The sequence below is a fragment of the Kryptolebias marmoratus genome, linkage group LG10 (genome assembly GCF_001649575.2).
Source record: "Kryptolebias marmoratus isolate JLee-2015 linkage group LG10, ASM164957v2, whole genome shotgun sequence".
Lineage (NCBI taxonomy): Eukaryota > Metazoa > Chordata > Actinopteri > Cyprinodontiformes > Rivulidae > Kryptolebias > Kryptolebias marmoratus.
In genome coordinates this window covers 19,239,403-19,257,152 of record NC_051439.1, presented here as the reverse complement: position 1 = coordinate 19,257,152, position 17,750 = coordinate 19,239,403, and the positions used below count along the sequence as shown (strand labels likewise).

The following is a 17,750-nucleotide window of genomic DNA, read 5'->3' as shown; positions in this document are numbered from 1 at the left end:
AAGGACCCTAACGAGCCTCTATTTTTAGGAGAGTGAGAACAATTTGCAAGCAATCCAGCTTACATCACATCTCAGCTTTAAAAGCTCAACTCAACACTCTCTATTTCTGAATTGAGAAAGCTCCTCGGATGAGAAGCGAAACGTCTTCAGCTACAGAATAGAAGTCCAGTTGTTTTTGTTTTTTAACTTTTTTTGAATTTCCTGTAAAACGTTCTGAGGGATTCTTGGTGCCGTCTCACATGCACTGATATGACGTTTATCTGCGCTTCTTTTGATAACAGCAGACTGAGAGGGTCACTGGCAAAACCTTCAGCTAACTTCCTGAAGTTCTTTAGGTTTTTTTTTTTAAATAAAAACCTTAGAAAACACAAAAACCCTGCCGATTTTACAGTTACTGAGCTGAAATCTGATGTTGACGTAGCTGAGAGTCATCCTCAACATGTACTCTGAGTGTGAAACTGCACATAAAATGTTTATTTTCGAGGTTTGTTCCTTCAGGGAATCTGAACTCGTTCCTGAAACCCATCCGGTTTGTTCTGAAGCTAAATGTGCGAACTTTAAAACCTGAATTTTGCAGTGCAGATGCAGGAAGTCAACTGCTCATGACTCGTCAGTGAAAGTTATATATTTATGCAAGAGTTAAAAAGTGCAGAAGCTGCAAAATTTAATGCAAAGTCCTGCAAACGGCAGCTCTGATTTGAATTTCTAACAATACCTTAAAGAGTTTAGTGAGAAAGTTGCTGCAGATTGTTGGAACAAGATGTAAAAATCCATTTAAAGCTTTAAAATTGACAAATTACTGTTAAAAATACACAACCCTAACGTGCTAATTAGGGTTTAAGATGTTTGCATGGTGCTTTAAACTTGTCCAAAAGAAAATAAAGCACTAAATTATGTTTTAAATGCTTCATTGTCACCGTCTGACCTTCTGCAGAAACTCAGAGATCCTCTACTCCGTTTACTCAGGGTGCTGAAACTTCTGCACACAGTTAGCGTCGTCAACGTTTTGCAGAACTCGGCTCGTCTGCAAATTCATTCGCGCAGACATTTGAATAAAAAGTCCTGGCGGTAACGTTGATGTAAATTTCTGCCCCTTTTGATTTTCACGATTTGTGTTTTCTTTCCCACAAACTGCAGCAGATGACGCGATAGGGAAACGGTCTTATCTGGCTGTACTTTCCTGCCTCGCAGCTGAATGATGTGTGAGAGAGACAAGCAGACAGACAGATGTGGGCAGACAGACAAGTAGGTTAGGTGATGCTAAAATCAGGTGCCGGCCAGTTTATAAAAACATCTCTTACACACATCTAACATTTAGACGGATACACACTCTGCAGGGTTGCTCATAGTGAAACTGGCAGAAAACCCCTAATGTTGGTTGGAAGAAAACACTAAAATCTGTAAAACTGCGCTGAGAAGCCGAACAGATTCAGTAAAGTTTGAATTCTCACCATCTCTGACAGCATCCTTTTGTCCCTGCCGATGTTTGCGACGTTCAAACCGTCTACGACCACATCGAACGCGGGCTTCCTCTTCACGAACGCCTTGAAGCGCTCCAGCTCCTGAGCACAAACAGGCAGGGAGCGGTGAGATACAATGCAAAAAAAAACTAAAAAGAAGCTGATAAAAGAAGGTCACTGAAACAGTAGATAAAAGGAAAGGGATAAAAATAGGCTTGTTAAACAAATAAATGGTTTGATAATGCGTCAAAATGATTCCGTTTACACCCCGCGTTCTGGTTTTAATGTTTTCTGACAGCAGAATCTGTAAAATAAGCAGATTTTATCAGAAGGTTCTTGGAATTGTATGATTGATCACTTTCTGAATGTAATCCAAGCTACAACCACCAAATTTTAGCACAATATCTGCAAAACTGACTGAACTGCAGACACTTTTATGTTTTCCAAGGTCAGTTGGCTGCGGTGGCCATATTGAATCAGACTGGCTCCAGAGGTTCATCAGCTGCAGATGTTTATCCAGTGATTATTTCCTGAACATGTCATTAAAATCCACCGGCTGGTTCCTGAGATGTGTTTGACTCCGATCAGTTAGAGGCAAAATTGGAGCCGTAGATCTGCTCAGAGAGCGTGTTGGGGATCAGCCTCAGCTACCGCCACACCTAATCTTACCTCCGCGTCTGGAAAATTCCATTTTTGTGTTCAGTTGGCTGTGGCGGCCATCTTGAAAGCGGCTGACTCCAAACGTCAATCAGACACAGATGTCAGAGAAGGGTTTGTGAGGCAAACAAAACCCAAAAAGCGAAAAAGCTGAAAGTTCAGCCAAGGCTGAAGAGTTTAACAAGAATCCAAACAAACATTTTTTTTGCTTTTTATGTCATAAATATCAGCAGGAATATCCTCCATGTTTAAAGAGCATCTAACAGTTTTATTCTCATCCTTTACATGTTGCTTCAGAAGCGATAAATCTTGGACCGTATTAAACCACACAGAGTGTGAACAACAGACGGACTTTGTTTCAGCTGATTCAGGCTGCAGCTCCTCGCTTCCTCAATAAAACCAAGAAAGCAGATCATTTCCTGGGTCAGAAAGTTGATTTAGGATCACTGGAGTTAAAACGAGAGTCAGAGAACAAGACGAACAGGAAGTTTAGTTTTTAATCCTGCTTAGATCTGGTTTCAAAACCCCAACTTTTCTGTTTATTTCTCTTCTATTTGAGCCATTTCACGTTTCTCTCTCAATAAAGCCTCCCTGTTAGAGGGAGCTGCCTTGCCAGGAGATATTTTGGCTCAAATCAAAGTGGTGAACCACCCAACAGGCGAGTTTTGTCACGCTTTGAGCTGAGCTGCTGCTTCAGCTACAAATGATTGCAAACAGCCGAACACGGCTGTAAACTCTGCAGTGTTTTGAAAAGAACGATGGATTTTCTCTGTATTAGTTTTATTTTACTGATATTTTGATCCGTTATAGATAAAAACCTGACTCTGAAGTGATCAATAATCTCTCTACTTAAACTTACTTTTATGTAAATTCACATGATTTCTTGACATAAGCCCTTCACGTTTACTTGACTTGTATTGTTTTCTTTTTGTTTCCTCGTTAAGTGTGTGTGTGTGTGTGTGTGTTATTTTATTCCAACACTGATAAGGATTCGGGTTTCATTGCTGAGTTCTGTTCATCACAGGAGACGTCTCTCGTCAGTAAAGTTAACATCAACAGAAACTTGTCGTTTCAGCCGGCTGAAGACTAAAAATGTGCAAAAACAAAAGGAGAGACCTTATGTTTAAAGCTTGTAAAACTGGGAATAAAACGTAAAAAAAAGCCTAATTAACACCAGCAAATAAAAAGTGAGTCTGTTAGCAAAATATCCAATTCCAGAGAGAGTTACAGCTACAGAGGGCGGGTGATATGCATTCCTTCAGGGGGTGCACTCAACACTCAAGCCTCCCTTCGTGGATTATTTTACTGAACGTTTGCTAAGACACATCTGCAGCTCCTAAAACCCCCGTGAGCCGCTGAAAGCTTTCTGCAGGAAATCAGTAAAGTCTGGTCTGAAGGGGGGAAAATCCTCTGAAGCCACTTGGGAGCGCAGCTCCTGACAGCATCGTCAGCGACGAGCTGCAGCTTCGAACCATAACAGGAAAGTTTTGCGCCACGGCTCAGAATAGGCCTCCAGCCAGAGAACATTGTTGGTGCTTTCACTTTTAGATAGCAGCGATATGGAAATAGGCTGCTGTGAATTCCCCTGGACTTGAAACCTGAAACTGTTTGCAGGGTGTCATTAGCGCTGGGTGGAAATGTGACCCCGGGAACGAAAAACAAACCGCGGCCGAGGCTTAAACACATCGATTACCAACTCTGCAGCAGTGAGTGCCTTACTTCTGGGTGTTTTGGTTTAAAGAAGTCAGATCTGTGACAAAAAGAAGACGACATTAGGAGCAGACAAAGAAGGAAGACAGAGCTGGAGACAAAGTCCAGAGTAATTATCCAGGGACTTTCCAGAGCTGATATCTGAAACCGGCTCATTGTGCTGCTGTGGATAATATGACTGCAGCACACGCCCACATCTGTACGACACACGTGAGCTTACAGTATCACTCAAACGCACCGCAGCCACAGGCAGCAAACATTTCCTGCAGGAGCCGAAATTAAACTGCAGGTTTCCTTATTTTAGCTCCAGCAGCTATTAGAGATAAAAACGATTTAATGACTGAGGCTCTGCTGAGCCGACGTCACCCGATGAACTGCAGGAAGCAGCTGAAGGTGCAGACAGGCTTTGATGAAGCTTAAAGGAGCTAAAACTGAGCAGAAAAACAACCGAAAACGAGCCGAACACCAGCTAAAACTGAAAGCAGCAAAACCGTAAAGCTAAAAATAGCAAAGTGGAAACTAAAAACGTCAGAACGGGAACTAAAAGCTAAAGGCTAGCTAAAGGCTCAAAGCAGCAGAACAGTAGCTAAAAGCTTAAATTAGCAACATGGAAACTAAAAATGGCAGAACGGTAGATAAAAGCTAAAAGTAGCTAAAGACTAGCTAAAAGCTAAAATGAGCAAAACATTAGCTAAATGTAATAAAACCATAGCTAAAGGCTAAAAGCAGCAGAGTGATAGCTGAAAGCTAAAATGATTATTACAGATGCTAAAAGCTGCAGAACAGTAACTAAAAGCTAAAATGAGCAAAATGCTGGCTAAAAGTAAAAAAATAAATAAAAAATTGATCAATTCCTTTAATGTTTTGAAAGAACTAAAGAACTCTCTCTGTATTTCTGTGCGGATCTTTATTTTAAATAAAATTAAACACTTTTAAAAGTACAAAAGTTCCAAAATCCAAACGTCAGAAGAAGAAAAGAGGTTTCAGCTGCCTGAGGGGTCAATTGTTAGTTTTAACAGCCTGAAAATGCTTCTGTAGCTGATTAGGGACGTTTCACATCTCGTTTGGGGGATTTTTTTTTTTCTTTTTTGTTCTTTGTTCTGATAAAAAGTTCTAGTTTTGGCATGAACGCCTCCTTTCAGGTCCACGTGCAACAAAACCCTCACCTTTCAGCCCGTTGTGGATTTTTCAGGTGCGATGAAAGAAAAATCACAGTTTTTTCTAAAAATAAAACGTTTTGCAACGAGCTCAAAGCATGAGTGATTCAGCCCTCGTGTTTAACAGGAAGGCGTTTGCTTTGCTCATTTATGCAAAAACAAAAACAACCCCTTTTTTTTTCCACGTTCCAGGACTGCATTTAAAATATATCTGGTTTGTTCAGATGTTTTCTATCTGATAAGACTTTAAAGATTTGCAGTCGTGTGCGGGTCAAAGCTTTTTTGTTTGTTTTCTCCTCTCCTCTTCCTGTTAACTCCCATTATTATAAAACTGAATCATCTAAGGATGCCTATACTTCTGCAAAACCAAACAATAAAAATCACATTTCTGTTGAATAAACCTTTTCTAATAAATGAATGTGTATTCTGCTGAAACTGAGACTCTGCCATCTATTTTCTCACCCATTTAAGCTCAAAAACACGTCATCCTTATCACCGAAAACAGGCAGAGAGCCGCCGCTCTTCTGCCCCTGCCCTTCCTGCACCGGTTGCCTCACGTTCAGAAATTAAACGGCCCAGAATGAGGAATCGATCGACTCTTCCTCTATCTGTCTGCTTAGCGAGAAGTGGCCTGTGGTCCAGATTCACACGCTGGAAATCCCCTCGATTTACCAAACATATCTGACCAAAAAAAAAAAAAAAACATCTGCAGAGCCAAAATATTTAGGAGAAAACATGCAAAACCTTTCTGGTCATGAAATAAACATGGCAGATTACTCATATTGGCTCTTAAGTTTCTTTTTAAAGCTATTTCTGGAACAAAGATCCTTTAGAAGCACAGAAAATGCAATCAACTAAGCAGACAGGCTAAGAAATGTGATGTGGTGTTTGTACTGAGAGCAGGCTGCCTGATCGAACAGGTAGCTGACGCTCAGGTGATTTATTTGTGAGATTTGAATCTGAATGACTCACACACACACCGTTTGCCTCCTATGACTGAATGTTACGCATCAACTTAGGTAAAAACCATGCAAATTACATTATTTTCATTTTCTGTAAAGCTTGCTTAGAGTTTGTGGTGAAAATCTGCATCAGCATTTCCACTGAGCAAGAACAAAAACAGCAGAATGAGGTTTAGATGAGATAATGTTCATATCTGTGAAATCGTGAGCAAACTAAAGAAAAAAGAAAGATCTGCTGAAGCTAAAACTTTCCTACAATAAAAAAATATCTCACTATCTCACATTTTTATTCCACAGAGAAGCAGAAATAAAAATGTGACGACTTGAGACTTGATTTATAAAACAGACTAATACGCGACCTTCTTTATGCTTCAGCTTTCAGACAAATAAAGCTAAAAAGGTTCATTTCTTTAAGCTTTATGCTGTAATAACTGATTATCACAGAGGTGCAAATCTTCCCAAAATATCAAAAAATAACTTCTATAATCCAGCCTTATGTTTCTGCTGAGATTATATGATGATATTTATTGTAATTCTTATCTATAAAATTAAAGACAATAAAAAATATGGTTGTTAGAGCAATCAAATTAGCTACAGTTTCCAGATATTAGTCTTATCCCATTCAGAAAAGACATATTATTAACAACAGAATCTAAAACATTTGAGAATAAAGAGATTATTTGTGTTTTGTGTCTAGGATTAATTTTAAATGATCAGTCTCACTCCATCCCAGACCAGAGTAAAGATTTTAAACCTGAACTGCCTTGGATGCGTCTTTTTCTTTAAAAGCTTCCAGACAGTCGTCACATCAGACAATACTTCTGTTAAATTCATCTGTCAGGAGATAAGAGGCGTTTAAAAAAGCTTAAAGTCTGTTTCAGATTAACTCCAGAGTCTGGCTGCTTGACGAAGTGAACCAACGATGCCACCTAGCAGATGTAACCAAGAAAACAGGATTGAAAAAAACAAAACAATCAATGCTTATATAATCACCAAGGCGTGGAAATATTACAGTAAAATGTTAGGATGAGTTACTTCCAGTCAGAACAATTATGACATATTTAATTTAAAAGACTTCCGCTGAAAAGATTCAAAACTGCTGGAGCTCAAAGTTGAGGAAGTGTAATAATAATAATAATATTCAGTGTTTAAACTCCAGGTAGGAAAAAACCTGAATTTAACTTAATTTGTTCAGTTTTAATAATAAAATGGTTCCAACTGCAGGACAACAGTAAATTAAAATGATTTTAATAAATGTTTTTTGTTTTATTTGAATATCTTTTGAGAATTTAGGCTTTTTTGTTGTCATAAAACGATTTATATTATATTATATTATATTATATTATATTATATTATATTATATTATATTATATTATATTATATTATAAAGGCAGTCACAGCTTTCAACACTTAATATTTTACTTACAAGACTAAGACTTCCTCGATCATTTTAAAGTGTTCTTGATCAACAATCCTTCAGACTTTCTGCAGACCCTTTTTAAAGAGTTTTTTAACTTTGTGTGCTTTTTTTTAACCAATTTTCAGCCCTTGTCCTTTAGAGAATGACGTTTATTAATGTATTTATACAGAAAGGTGTCACCGTGGTAACAGACCCTAAACAAATAATCTGCTCCGGTGCACTTTCTTAATATATTTTAGAAAATGTCTTGCACAAACCTGAACAGATCGGGTTATTGTAGTATTTTCTCTTAAATGTTTGTAATTTTATTCCCTGAAACCCTTTCAGGATGGTGTTTTAGTGTCTGTGCACCTCTGGCGTGGTCTTGTTGAAAACATCTCGTCCCTGGATGACGTCGGCCATCACTCTGTCTTTCAGGTTCCGATACTCTTCAGCACTCAGATGGATGGACTCCAGCTCTGACCCGCAGCACCTACACACTCCCCTAAATACACACGCACACTTATAAGAAAAAAATGAAACGTTTTCCAGCCATTAAAAACTAGTTAAGAAGTTTGATTACTTTGGGGTGGGGGTGGTCCAGGCTCCCGTCCAGTTCTGTCCTTTGAGACTGAAGACAGGAAGGAAGGAGCAATGAATGATGAGAAGTGGAGTTAAAATATTAAACAGATGGTCAGAAAATTACAAAAAGACTTCTAATTGAGCCACGTTTGCAGCCAAAGTTACAGTTAATGACTGCAGCACTTTTGAAGTTACTGAAATAAACTCCACATCGGGATAAATCCCAACATGTTACTTTATTTTATTTCTGCATCTTTAACATTTCTCGCCTCTCAAACCAGGTCTTGATCTGTTTGGCGACGCTGTGCTGCGGGTAGATCTGGTTGTTCCTCATGTGCAGCAGAATCCCCTGCAGCCGCTCCTGCTGGTCCTCCTCACGCATGACCTCTTCCTCGTTAGTCTTCTTCGTGCCGGCGAACAGAGCCTCCCAGGTGTCCTGATGCGGAGTCAGCCCCTTTTCAATCAGTTCATCGTAAAGAGCCCAGGCGGTGGTCGTGTCACCATTTTGGACTGCCGCGGTGATGACATCGCCATAGTTGCGTGCAGACGGGGTAAAAACCTTTTGAGAATAATAAAAATCAGATTAAGACGCAGAAAACACGAACTCTCTCCTTTTAACGATGATTTTACCTTCTTGCGCTCGTGCAGGATGCTGAGAGCCTCCTTCCACCGCGCCGTCTGGCTGAACGACTTGATAAAAAGGCTGGAGGCGCCCGTTTCCAGAGAGGGGAAACTGCCACGCATGATTTTGTAGACGTCAAACACCTCATCGCTGTGGCCTCCTCTCACACACAGACACAGGTAGTGGAGCAGCAGCATGTAGGACAGAGTCCCCGTTTCCACTGCTACAAAAGACAGCAGGGACCTGTGGCAGAAAGGCAAATTACAGCTTTTTATTTGCGTTCATAATCACTTTTTTTTTTAGGTTTAACTCCATTAATAGAATACAGGGCACTGTGGATAACTCTGCTTGCTGAAACGAAAACCGGCACCACAGTAAAATGTCAACAACCCTCATGCTTCTCTTACTTTGCGACGTCCAGTTCTGACCCAGAGTTGAACAATGAAAGCATCATCTGGTTGTCGAAATGTGGTGAATTTCCCAGGGACTCCTTCAGCTTCCTCCACTCGGCAGGAGAGAGCGGACGGTCGGGAGGCTGCAGCTTTCCTGTAAAACACCTCGGCTTCAGTTATAAAGTTATAAAGACTTCACATGGAGCTGGTGAAACACCAACATGATCAACGCAGCTCTCTTAACGTCCCACCACAGCGTTTCTGGAGGTCTGGACACGGTGATTCTTTTCTTTTTCAGCCATTATGATTTGTTTATACGGTTTCTTACAGAAGCAGAAAAGGTTGGCTTAGCTTTTTAACACTTAATAATAATTTATAAGTAAAACAGATAAAACTTTCTGTAATGAAACTGTTTCTGTACCTTCTTTTTTACTTGCCCTGGGTTCAGGCTCCTCTTCAGCCACAGAGAGTCGTGATGTCTTTCTTTTCAGCATCTCTGTTGTCCTCTTTGCTGTCCCGGCAGCAAACACAGATTTGGGAAAGGAAGGCAGTTTCCTCACAGAGTGTTTCCTGCCGCCTCCATCCTCTCTGACCTGAAAAATGTCTCTGTTTCTTAGCCCACCTCCTCGTCCATCAGCCTGATCACTGACACCTCTGACCGTCTGTTGGCCTCTCAGGTTTGGTTTTAATTCTCTTGTGCAAAAAAAGCGTGCTGACTTTAAACATATTCTGACTTTTAATATTAAAGTGGAGCCCATTTTAAGATGTTTAACGTGCAGTTTTATCAGTAATTATGCAAATTATTTATTTCTAAGCCTCTCTTTACCATCAGTATAAAACAGCAGCAAGGTTTTACTTAAATCTCAGACATAAATCAATCAAATAACCACAACGATGACATAATTTGCTGCATGACTTGAAAATGCCACTTACGAACTGACTCACTGTGCTGCTTATAAACGATTAAAAAAGGAAAACTAAATATAACTTCCTCGTTGGATCCGCAGAGTTTATAATTACAGTTAAATAATCATAAAAATCACTTTCAAAGGTTAAATATCTAAACCGATTTAAGCAAAGGCATGACTGCCAGGTCGCACAATGCTTTCGTCATCAACCGCTGACAACTTCGTTTTTTGATGATGCTTTCGGGTGCATCGGAAGTAAAAGTTTGTGACACAAAATCGTTAAAATAATTTTTAGAACTCGTAGAATTCGACGCACACATTGTATAAAAACTATGGCTACTTTCTAGTTTTATTTTCAAAAAAAATAAACCGCTCAGTTCTGTAACGCACTAACGTAATAAAACGTTCAAAATAAATCTAAAATTGTTTCAATGCTAATTTCAATTTGATAAAGTTTTAGATTTATTGTGAACGTTTTATTTTGTTTTGCGATGTATGAATGAAGAAACTATGATATATACAAATAATATATATTATTTGCTTAAAAGTCGTTTTCTTTCTTAGTTTTTTCATTTCTAATTAAGAAATTCCGAGTTGTCTGATGTTCAGGAAGGCGGCATGAGCGAAATCAAGATTTTCAAAATAAAACTGCAAAGCCACCGGAATTTTAATATTCGCGAAAACCTACAAGTAATACGTGATTTAATAACAAATAAATAACAAACAATGTGATATTCGACTGACTTAAGACATCAGCTATGTTGCAGTACATGTTCTTAGCTGATTTTCGAGATCTTTCGTTTTTATTTTGAAAACAAGAATATCCTAGAGGTCTTGAAACATTGGGTTCCCCAAAAGACTGATTCTTTACCAGGTTTATTTGTTAATTATTTGAGGTTTTATTTTATTTATTAATCAACAGGAGCTGTCGACTGAAAATGAAAGTTACAACCTTGACACGATTTTGTGAACTCGTTTTACCGAGAAATCGCTCAGAAGCGCCGTGAAGACGGTCGGACCTGACTCTCTGGCTGCAGTGCGCGCTCCTTACGCAGGGGGGACACATTTTGACGCGGAACAGAATTTCCTTCAAGACCGGAAGTAGCTCTGTTTTTCCGTGTACAGTTTTACGTTTTAGCTTAGCTCCTTTTGTTAAACAGTATAATGATAAAAACTTCATGTTAAGTTAATTTTTTTTTCAGCTGGTATGGCTAAAGAGCAACACTCCCAGTGGGCGGATATTCTGAAGAGGAGAATAGCGAACTCCAAAAACGGTAAAGAGTTAAAATTAACTCTAAAAATGGCTTGACTGGAGCATTTTTGTAACGTTGAGGTCTGTTTGTTTACTGTTTTTGGAGAAGACGAGAGGAGCGAAGAGGAGAAGAAATCAGAAGAAACAGATTTATTCACCAAATATTACACAGAATGGAAAGGAGGGCTTGAGACAGACGAATCTTACAAGACCATCCCGCGATTTTATTATAAGGTAATTTTTATTAAAACAAACAAAAAGCCCAGATTTGTAACTCACTGTATGTTGTGGCCAGTAAGTGATATCTAAACACCTAAATAAAACTTTTCATTTGATGCTGATTCCAATATTGTAGACTGTGCATCTGAATTGTTTGGAAGTACATAAATAAAATGTGATGGTGATGGTGATGGTGATGATGATGATGATGTTGTGCAGCTTCCAGCAGAGGATGAAGTACTTCTTCAGAAACTAAGAGAAGAATCCAGAGCTGTTTTCCTCCAGAGGAAGAGCAGGGAGCTGTTGGATAATGAGGAACTCCAGGTAACGCTTGTTTGTTTGTTTTTTTTCCAGTTCTTCTTCTCTTTTCGCTGTGCCGTTTGACCTCTCCGTGTCTCCGTCTGTAGAATCTGTGGTTTCTGCTCGATAAACACCAGGTGCCTCCAGTGTGCGGGGACGAGGCCATGATCAACTATGAAGCCTACCTGATGGTGGGGGGTAAGGCTGGACCCAAGTGCAGGTAGGTGGCAAGGAGCGTTACCTGTCTGGAGAAAAAGAAGAATGTGCCTAAAAGTACATGTTCAGATAGAAAGACAAGAATTCAGAACTGCAGTAAAACTGTTCGTGGCTAATATCTGACATTTCTTTCCTTCAGAAAGTTCTTCACAGCCAGAGTTTACTCCAAGCTGCTGCACAACGACCCGTATGGCCGAATTTCCATCATGCAGTTCTTTAACTACGTCATGAGGAAAGGTTTGAACACACGTTTGTTTCTCTTTTCTTTTCAGGTTTGAGCACAAAGAAATAAAGATTTTTTTGTATAGGGAGCTTTTAGTGAGTGATTGGCTCTATAGATCTGCCTGGATTTAAGTGAATAGATATGATCAGTAATAGATGCTCGTCTCTGTTCCTGTTTAGTTTGGTTGCATCAGACCCGAATAGGCCTGAGTCTGTACGATGTCGCAGGTCAAGGCTACCTCAGGGAGTCGGTAAGAGGCGAACGCTCATTTCAGTTCAGCTGATATAAATGATGTAGTTTTCTACGCATTAGTGTCGGGATGTTTGTTGGTCTGTGTAGGATCTGGAGAACTACATCCTGGAGCTGATTCCAACTCTGCCTCAGCTGGACGGGCTGGAGAAATCCTTCTACTCTTTCTACGTCTGCACCGCTGTCCGCAAGTTCTTTTTCTTCCTCGACCCGCTCCGAACCGGTGAGTTGGAACCAGAGGATTTAACAGCCCAAAAGAACTTCTGATCACTCCTCATCAGTAGCTATACTTTTTATGTCAGAAATGAATGAGTTAATGATGCTCTGGGGTTATGTTTTATTAGTTTAAAATTTGAAAGTCAAATAATAAAATACTTTTCCAAAAAATTACGTCAAATGTAGATTTTGTGGTTGACAAATCCAACCCAGAATTCTGACCAGGAAACCTAACTTCTGGTTGTAATTTTCTTTCATCTCTTTTCTCACACGAAAGTTGAAAAATCTGTTCTGGTTACTGACAAAAATAAACCCGGAAATGTTGTTAAACTTTTGCTCAAAGAAGCAGCTTCTAATAACATTAGTATCTAAAATAAAAACAACTAAAAACACAGGAATAGACCTGAAGCTCAGGGTTTATGGAGCAGATATTTAACAGAATACAAATGTTTTCACTTATTTGTGACTCACAAAGTTTCTGTTATTTAACAGAGTAACGTTTGAACACATTTATTGGCAAGATTTAGCTAAAAAAGCGGGATTAATATTAACTGTATGAAGCCAAACTGCAGGCAAAGATGTTTGAAAGTAGAGTAGATGGTGCTTTTAAGGGTTATTTAGTGTCATTTTTGTCACATTTATATCATAGATTAAAGCATAACTCTGCAAACCTGCCTCCTAAGAACTAAGATAAAGGTTACAAACAATGTTCTGTATTTTATCTCTGTGGCGTTTTATTGAAAATGTGTCACAGACGATTAAAAAAGTGATCCTGGGGAAGAACGTGGATCTTTACTGACATAAGTTCATGTTTCCTGAGGTGTAAATGTTCAAATGTCAATCCGTCCACAGCTTATTTATGGCTCTAATGTCAAAAATGTGGGGTTTCTTTTACAGGAAAAATTAAAATTCAAGATATCTTGGCCTGCAGTTTTCTGGATGACCTGTTAGAGGTAGGATATTTTTCATTTTTATTTTTATTTTCACTCCTCCGTTAGGGTTCATTAATCATCCAGAATCAGTTTAGCTGATGGAAGAAGACTAAACATTAACAGAACAGATTTGTGTTTGTTAGTTTAGTTATTTGTCCTGAAATAATCAGGATTTAATCCTCTTTCTCGCCTCCAGTTGAGAGACGAGGAGCTGTCTAAAGAAAGCCAGGAGTCCAACTGGTTCTCAGCCCCGTCGTCTCTCAGGGTTTACGGTGAGAAAACGAGCTAAATTTACGGGTTCGTTGATTTTTGGCTTCTTATTTTTATTTTTTAACCTGCATCTGAACAGGCCAGTATCTGAATCTGGACAAAGATCACAACGGCATGTTGAGCAAAGAGGAGCTGTCTCGGTACGGCACGGCCACTCTTACGTCTGTCTTTCTGGACCGGGTCTTTCAGGAGTGTCTCACCTACGACGGAGAAATGGTACGGCAGCCGGGGCAGAGATGATTCTTTGCTTCAACTTTCTTCTCATCCTCCTGTTTTGTTTTTTCCAGGACTATAAGACCTACCTGGACTTTGTGTTGGCCCTAGAAAACAGGAAGGAGCCGGCGGCGTTGCAGTACATTTTTAAGCTACTGGACATGGAGAATCAAGGATATCTCAACGTCTTCTCTCTCAACTTCTTCTTCAGGGTATCTCCTCGCACAGAAACGGTTTATTTCGTCGCCACCAGATGTGTCTGAGTTTCTGGATGCTTCGTGTCTTTGTCCTGCAGGCCATCCAGGAACAGATGAAGCTTCACGGCCAGGAGCCCGTCTCCTTCCAGGACGTGAAGGTAAAAAAAAAAAAAAAAAAGCCTACAGACGAGCTGCGGCTCTTTATGTCGCAGTGATGATGTCATCACCCCCGTGTGTCTCCTCAGGACGAGATCTTCGACATGGTGAAGCCCAAGGACCCCTTCAAGATCACGCTCCAGGACTTGGTGAACAGCTGCCAGGGCGACACGGTGATCAGCATCCTGATCGACCTCAATGGCTTTTGGACCTACGAGAACAGAGAGGTTCTGGTGGCCAACGACACGGACAACAGCTGCGGCAGCACAGCCGAGCTTGACGACACCTAAAGAGACTTCCAGCTTTTTAACTCCAACGGAAGCTTGAAAAGGAGGAAATAAGATGAAGTGTGTAAAAAATGTCATTTTTCTGTAAAGAGCTGCAAAGATTGGTTTGTCTTCTCAAAGCATTTAGCTTGATTCCATTATCCTAATGATTTAATATGAAGTATTTTCTTACAGTAAAATATGAGCTACAAATTTGTTTTGGTCATTTATTTATTTTTTAATGAAAGTGAAACATCTTCAGATTAAAATGAACTCAAATTCTAAATAACTAAATAAACAATAAAACGAGCTTTAAAACATAAATTAAACTATATGTTTTTCTTTTACTGTTAAAGAAAGGAGAAAAAAAAGAGGAATTATTTATGAAAAAGGGGATGCTGGATAAAATAATAAAGACAACGGTAAATTTGTTTTAGTATTTACAATTTATTAAAACAGAAAATATAAATACATGTAGAAAAATTACAGGTTGCAGTTAAAAAACTTGCATATTTTGACCTTCACACACAAAGAAGTCATTTTTTAATAATCGTTTAATTTCACGCCAAATATTTGTTGGTTTGTTTGTTTAGTGACGACGGGGAGATCTGAGGCCTGTCGCAGCACAGTGGATAAAAATAATTCATAAGACGATTAAAAAGGCTCAAGCAAGGACACTTAAAGGATGTGGGCTCCTCTCCGAGCTCATAACGATCATCAGAACCAATTAATACCAATAAAATAATCTTTGCTCGCTTAAGAAGAAGCAGAGATGTATTTTCAGTTTAAAATGTAAAAATTTGTATTTGAGTTTCCTGTTTCAGCAGCTGACTCCAGATTAGACTAAAACAGATTGAGGACTTTAAAATCTGAAGACAGAAACTATTTATTTTATCTTTAATAACAGAAATAATCAAGTATTACAATGATTTAAATCTGTATGATTTTAAGACAACCCTATTACAACCTTACAGATTAAAGCTCATAAATGACTCAGCCCTTGGTTTCTACTTTCAGCTTAAAGATTTACAAGTCCTTTTGTTCACATTTAATGAGAAGTGAATTTGATTTGTCTCAAACTGGACGTTTTCTGTCCTGTTTTATCTTCCTAAATGCGCTACACTTACTGTCCGTCTGCTTTCTTACACAGATTTATCAGAGCAAAAGTAATTTCAGGTCCATCATCCGTTTTTCTTCAACAACTTTAAGGCTTTGTGTGTTTCTACGTTTCAGAAAAGTCAGCAGAAATGCTGGTAGTGCAAACTAAAACCTGACATTCATCTGGACACTTTGGCACAAACGCTCCCAACAGTGCTGCAGGTTAAACCCCAAACCCAAACATCCTGACAACACCAGCGGGTCAAACCTGTTAAAGCTGCTCAGTATCGCGGTTCCTCAAAGATCAGACCACTTCATCTCGTTAAGCTTTAATTCTGTTTTTATAAATAATAAAATAAAGCGTCGTTCTAACATCAACTCATGTTAGTTTAAAATGAACCAAGCCGACGCTCTGTTTGATAAACAGCAAAGTTTTAAATAGACGACAAGCTAAAAACAAGCTATAAGGCTCGCACAGAGAGTCTATTTATATCCTTCTTAGTGTTTTAATTGAACAAATGTAGAAAAACAAGAACGGCTTGTGTAGCTGAGTGAGGAGAGGTTGGTCAGTGTTCGGAGGGGAGAGGAGACGGGACTCTGTTGGGGTCCAGATGACTCAGAGAAGGTTCGTGCTCCACCTCAAAGCTTACGTTTACGAAGGAGGCCCCTGACGCCTCAGGCTGCTCCTTCACTGTCACCGCGGGGTTCTCCTGCTTGCCTTTCCGCTGTGATGCAAACTTAAGCTCTGCATCCTTGGCGAGACGGTCCTCCTCTTCCTCCTCCTCCTCCTGCAGTAGGACACAGATGTGGTCAGCATTTCTGCTTTAGGCTACGAACAAACGGCACAAAATGTGGAGCCATACCTCTTTCTTTATGCGGTAGTACTCGTCGATAGCATACTGGTACTTGGGACTGGTGATGCCAAACAGAGAGGCCAGCTTCTCTCCCATGTAGTCACACACTGCAGGAAACAACAGAAAGTGAGATTTAACTTAATACAGTTTTTGTTATGGAGAAAATCCACCAAACAAACATTTGAGGAGTTGTAAAAATCCAACATTAGGCTACCTGACACAGTGGAGGTGGCCATTCTCCACATTTGGAACCAGAAGTAAGGACCCCAGGTCAGTTTGGACTGGAGAACATGTGAAGTGAAACATAAGAAAGAAGATTCAAGCATTTCAGCTGTCTTTTATAATCCATAAACCCAAGTTTAGAAACCTTTTATATGACTGAATCACTCCCTGAACTGTTTTCAAACAAATCTAAAGGAATCTTTTGAAAAACCTGAGGAACAACATTTTATAAGACCTGTTCAAATTTACAGAAGCAAATTCACAATGAGAATAAGCTCCTTTTTTATCTCAACACACCGAATCAACTGTAATGACATCTTGATTCAGGTGTTCGTCCTCTTCCTCCTCTTCATCAGTGCTGTACTCCTCCATGGTGTCCCCGTTAGCGAAGTGGATGGTCCTGCGGGGAATCTTCAGCTTCTTCCGGTTGACATCCACGATCTCCACCGTCTCGAACTGGGTCTCCTCTCCTCCTGAATTCTTAACAAAATCAAAACAAAACAAACTCGTGTCTTTCAATACAATCACCGACAACGCTGACTATTTATTGTGTTTAGCACGACAGAAACAATTACATAAAACGTTATGACAAAAGAACTCCCCATATTTGTTAACTTTCAGCTAAGAAGAGTTTAAACATTAGCTACGCAGCTACGGAAGTAACAGCAAACGAGCTACAAAAGTCCTTATTTTAATGTTAGTATGAGCTAAAACAGATAACGTTGTGTTATTTTTCACTAACCTTTTCAATTTCCATAGTTTGTCCTAAATAAACGCTGGCATTAGAGAAATAGAACGGCAAAAATCTAGTATTTGTTACTCCCTGTAGCTCACGCCTACTCAAAGCGGCCGTTGTGTTGTTTCCGGTTTGTATTTTCACAATAAAGCTTTCCTCTTCCGGTTATTAGTTGAACACAAACAAACAAAGAATCAAACAAAGTACCAAAAAGTAATAACATAAATAATGTATTTTTGTATGTATTTATAAAATAAAAGTAGCGGACAAAAATGAAGAAAG

At 39.3% G+C, this 17,750-nt stretch overlaps 3 protein-coding genes across 4 annotated transcripts in view; 1 reads left to right on the top strand and 2 right to left on the bottom strand.

The window, feature by feature from the left end:
* prorp (protein only RNase P catalytic subunit) overlaps nt 1-10,077 on the bottom strand; it is a 13,357-nt gene extending 3,280 nt beyond the window's left edge. Inside the window, exons 1-7 of the mRNA XM_017426105.3 lie at nt 9,363-10,077; nt 8,957-9,095; nt 8,558-8,792; nt 8,197-8,486; nt 7,929-7,976; nt 7,718-7,850; nt 1,452-1,562 (exon numbers count right to left, since the gene is read on the bottom strand). Of these exons, the coding sequence (XP_017281594.1) occupies nt 1,452-1,562; nt 7,718-7,850; nt 7,929-7,976; nt 8,197-8,486; nt 8,558-8,792; nt 8,957-9,095; nt 9,363-9,699 (1,293 nt within the window). The 5' untranslated portion in view covers nt 9,700-10,077. The remainder of the gene's footprint in view (nt 1-1,451; nt 1,563-7,717; nt 7,851-7,928; nt 7,977-8,196; nt 8,487-8,557; nt 8,793-8,956; nt 9,096-9,362) is intronic.
* An 848-nt stretch (nt 10,078-10,925) lies between these two features.
* On the top strand, nt 10,926-14,771 carry ppp2r3c (protein phosphatase 2, regulatory subunit B'', gamma). Of its 2 annotated transcripts, none has more exons than XM_025008011.2 (13): nt 10,926-11,123; nt 11,208-11,335; nt 11,540-11,644; nt 11,728-11,840; nt 11,976-12,073; nt 12,239-12,309; nt 12,399-12,531; nt 13,422-13,477; nt 13,653-13,728; nt 13,806-13,942; nt 14,014-14,151; nt 14,235-14,294; nt 14,382-14,771. In XM_025008011.2, exons 1-13 carry the CDS (start codon nt 11,057-11,059, stop codon nt 14,580-14,582), a joined length of 1,383 nt encoding a protein of 460 aa, XP_024863779.1. In that variant the 5' UTR covers nt 10,926-11,056; the 3' UTR covers nt 14,583-14,771. The 2 variants fall into 2 exon arrangements, with proteins under 2 accessions (XP_024863779.1, XP_017281600.1); XM_017426111.3 differs by having other exon boundaries at nt 10,927-11,123; nt 11,211-11,335.
* Nucleotides 14,772-14,985: 214 nt separating this feature from the next.
* On the bottom strand, nt 14,986-17,618 carry fam177a1 (family with sequence similarity 177 member A1). Its single transcript, XM_017426117.3, has 5 exons — nt 17,475-17,618; nt 17,030-17,212; nt 16,725-16,791; nt 16,520-16,617; nt 14,986-16,444 (listed from the first exon to the last, which is right to left on the bottom strand). Exons 1-5 carry the CDS (start codon nt 17,487-17,489, stop codon nt 16,223-16,225), a joined length of 585 nt encoding a protein of 194 aa, XP_017281606.1. The 5' UTR covers nt 17,490-17,618; the 3' UTR covers nt 14,986-16,222.
* Between the last annotated feature and the right edge of the window lie 132 nt (nt 17,619-17,750).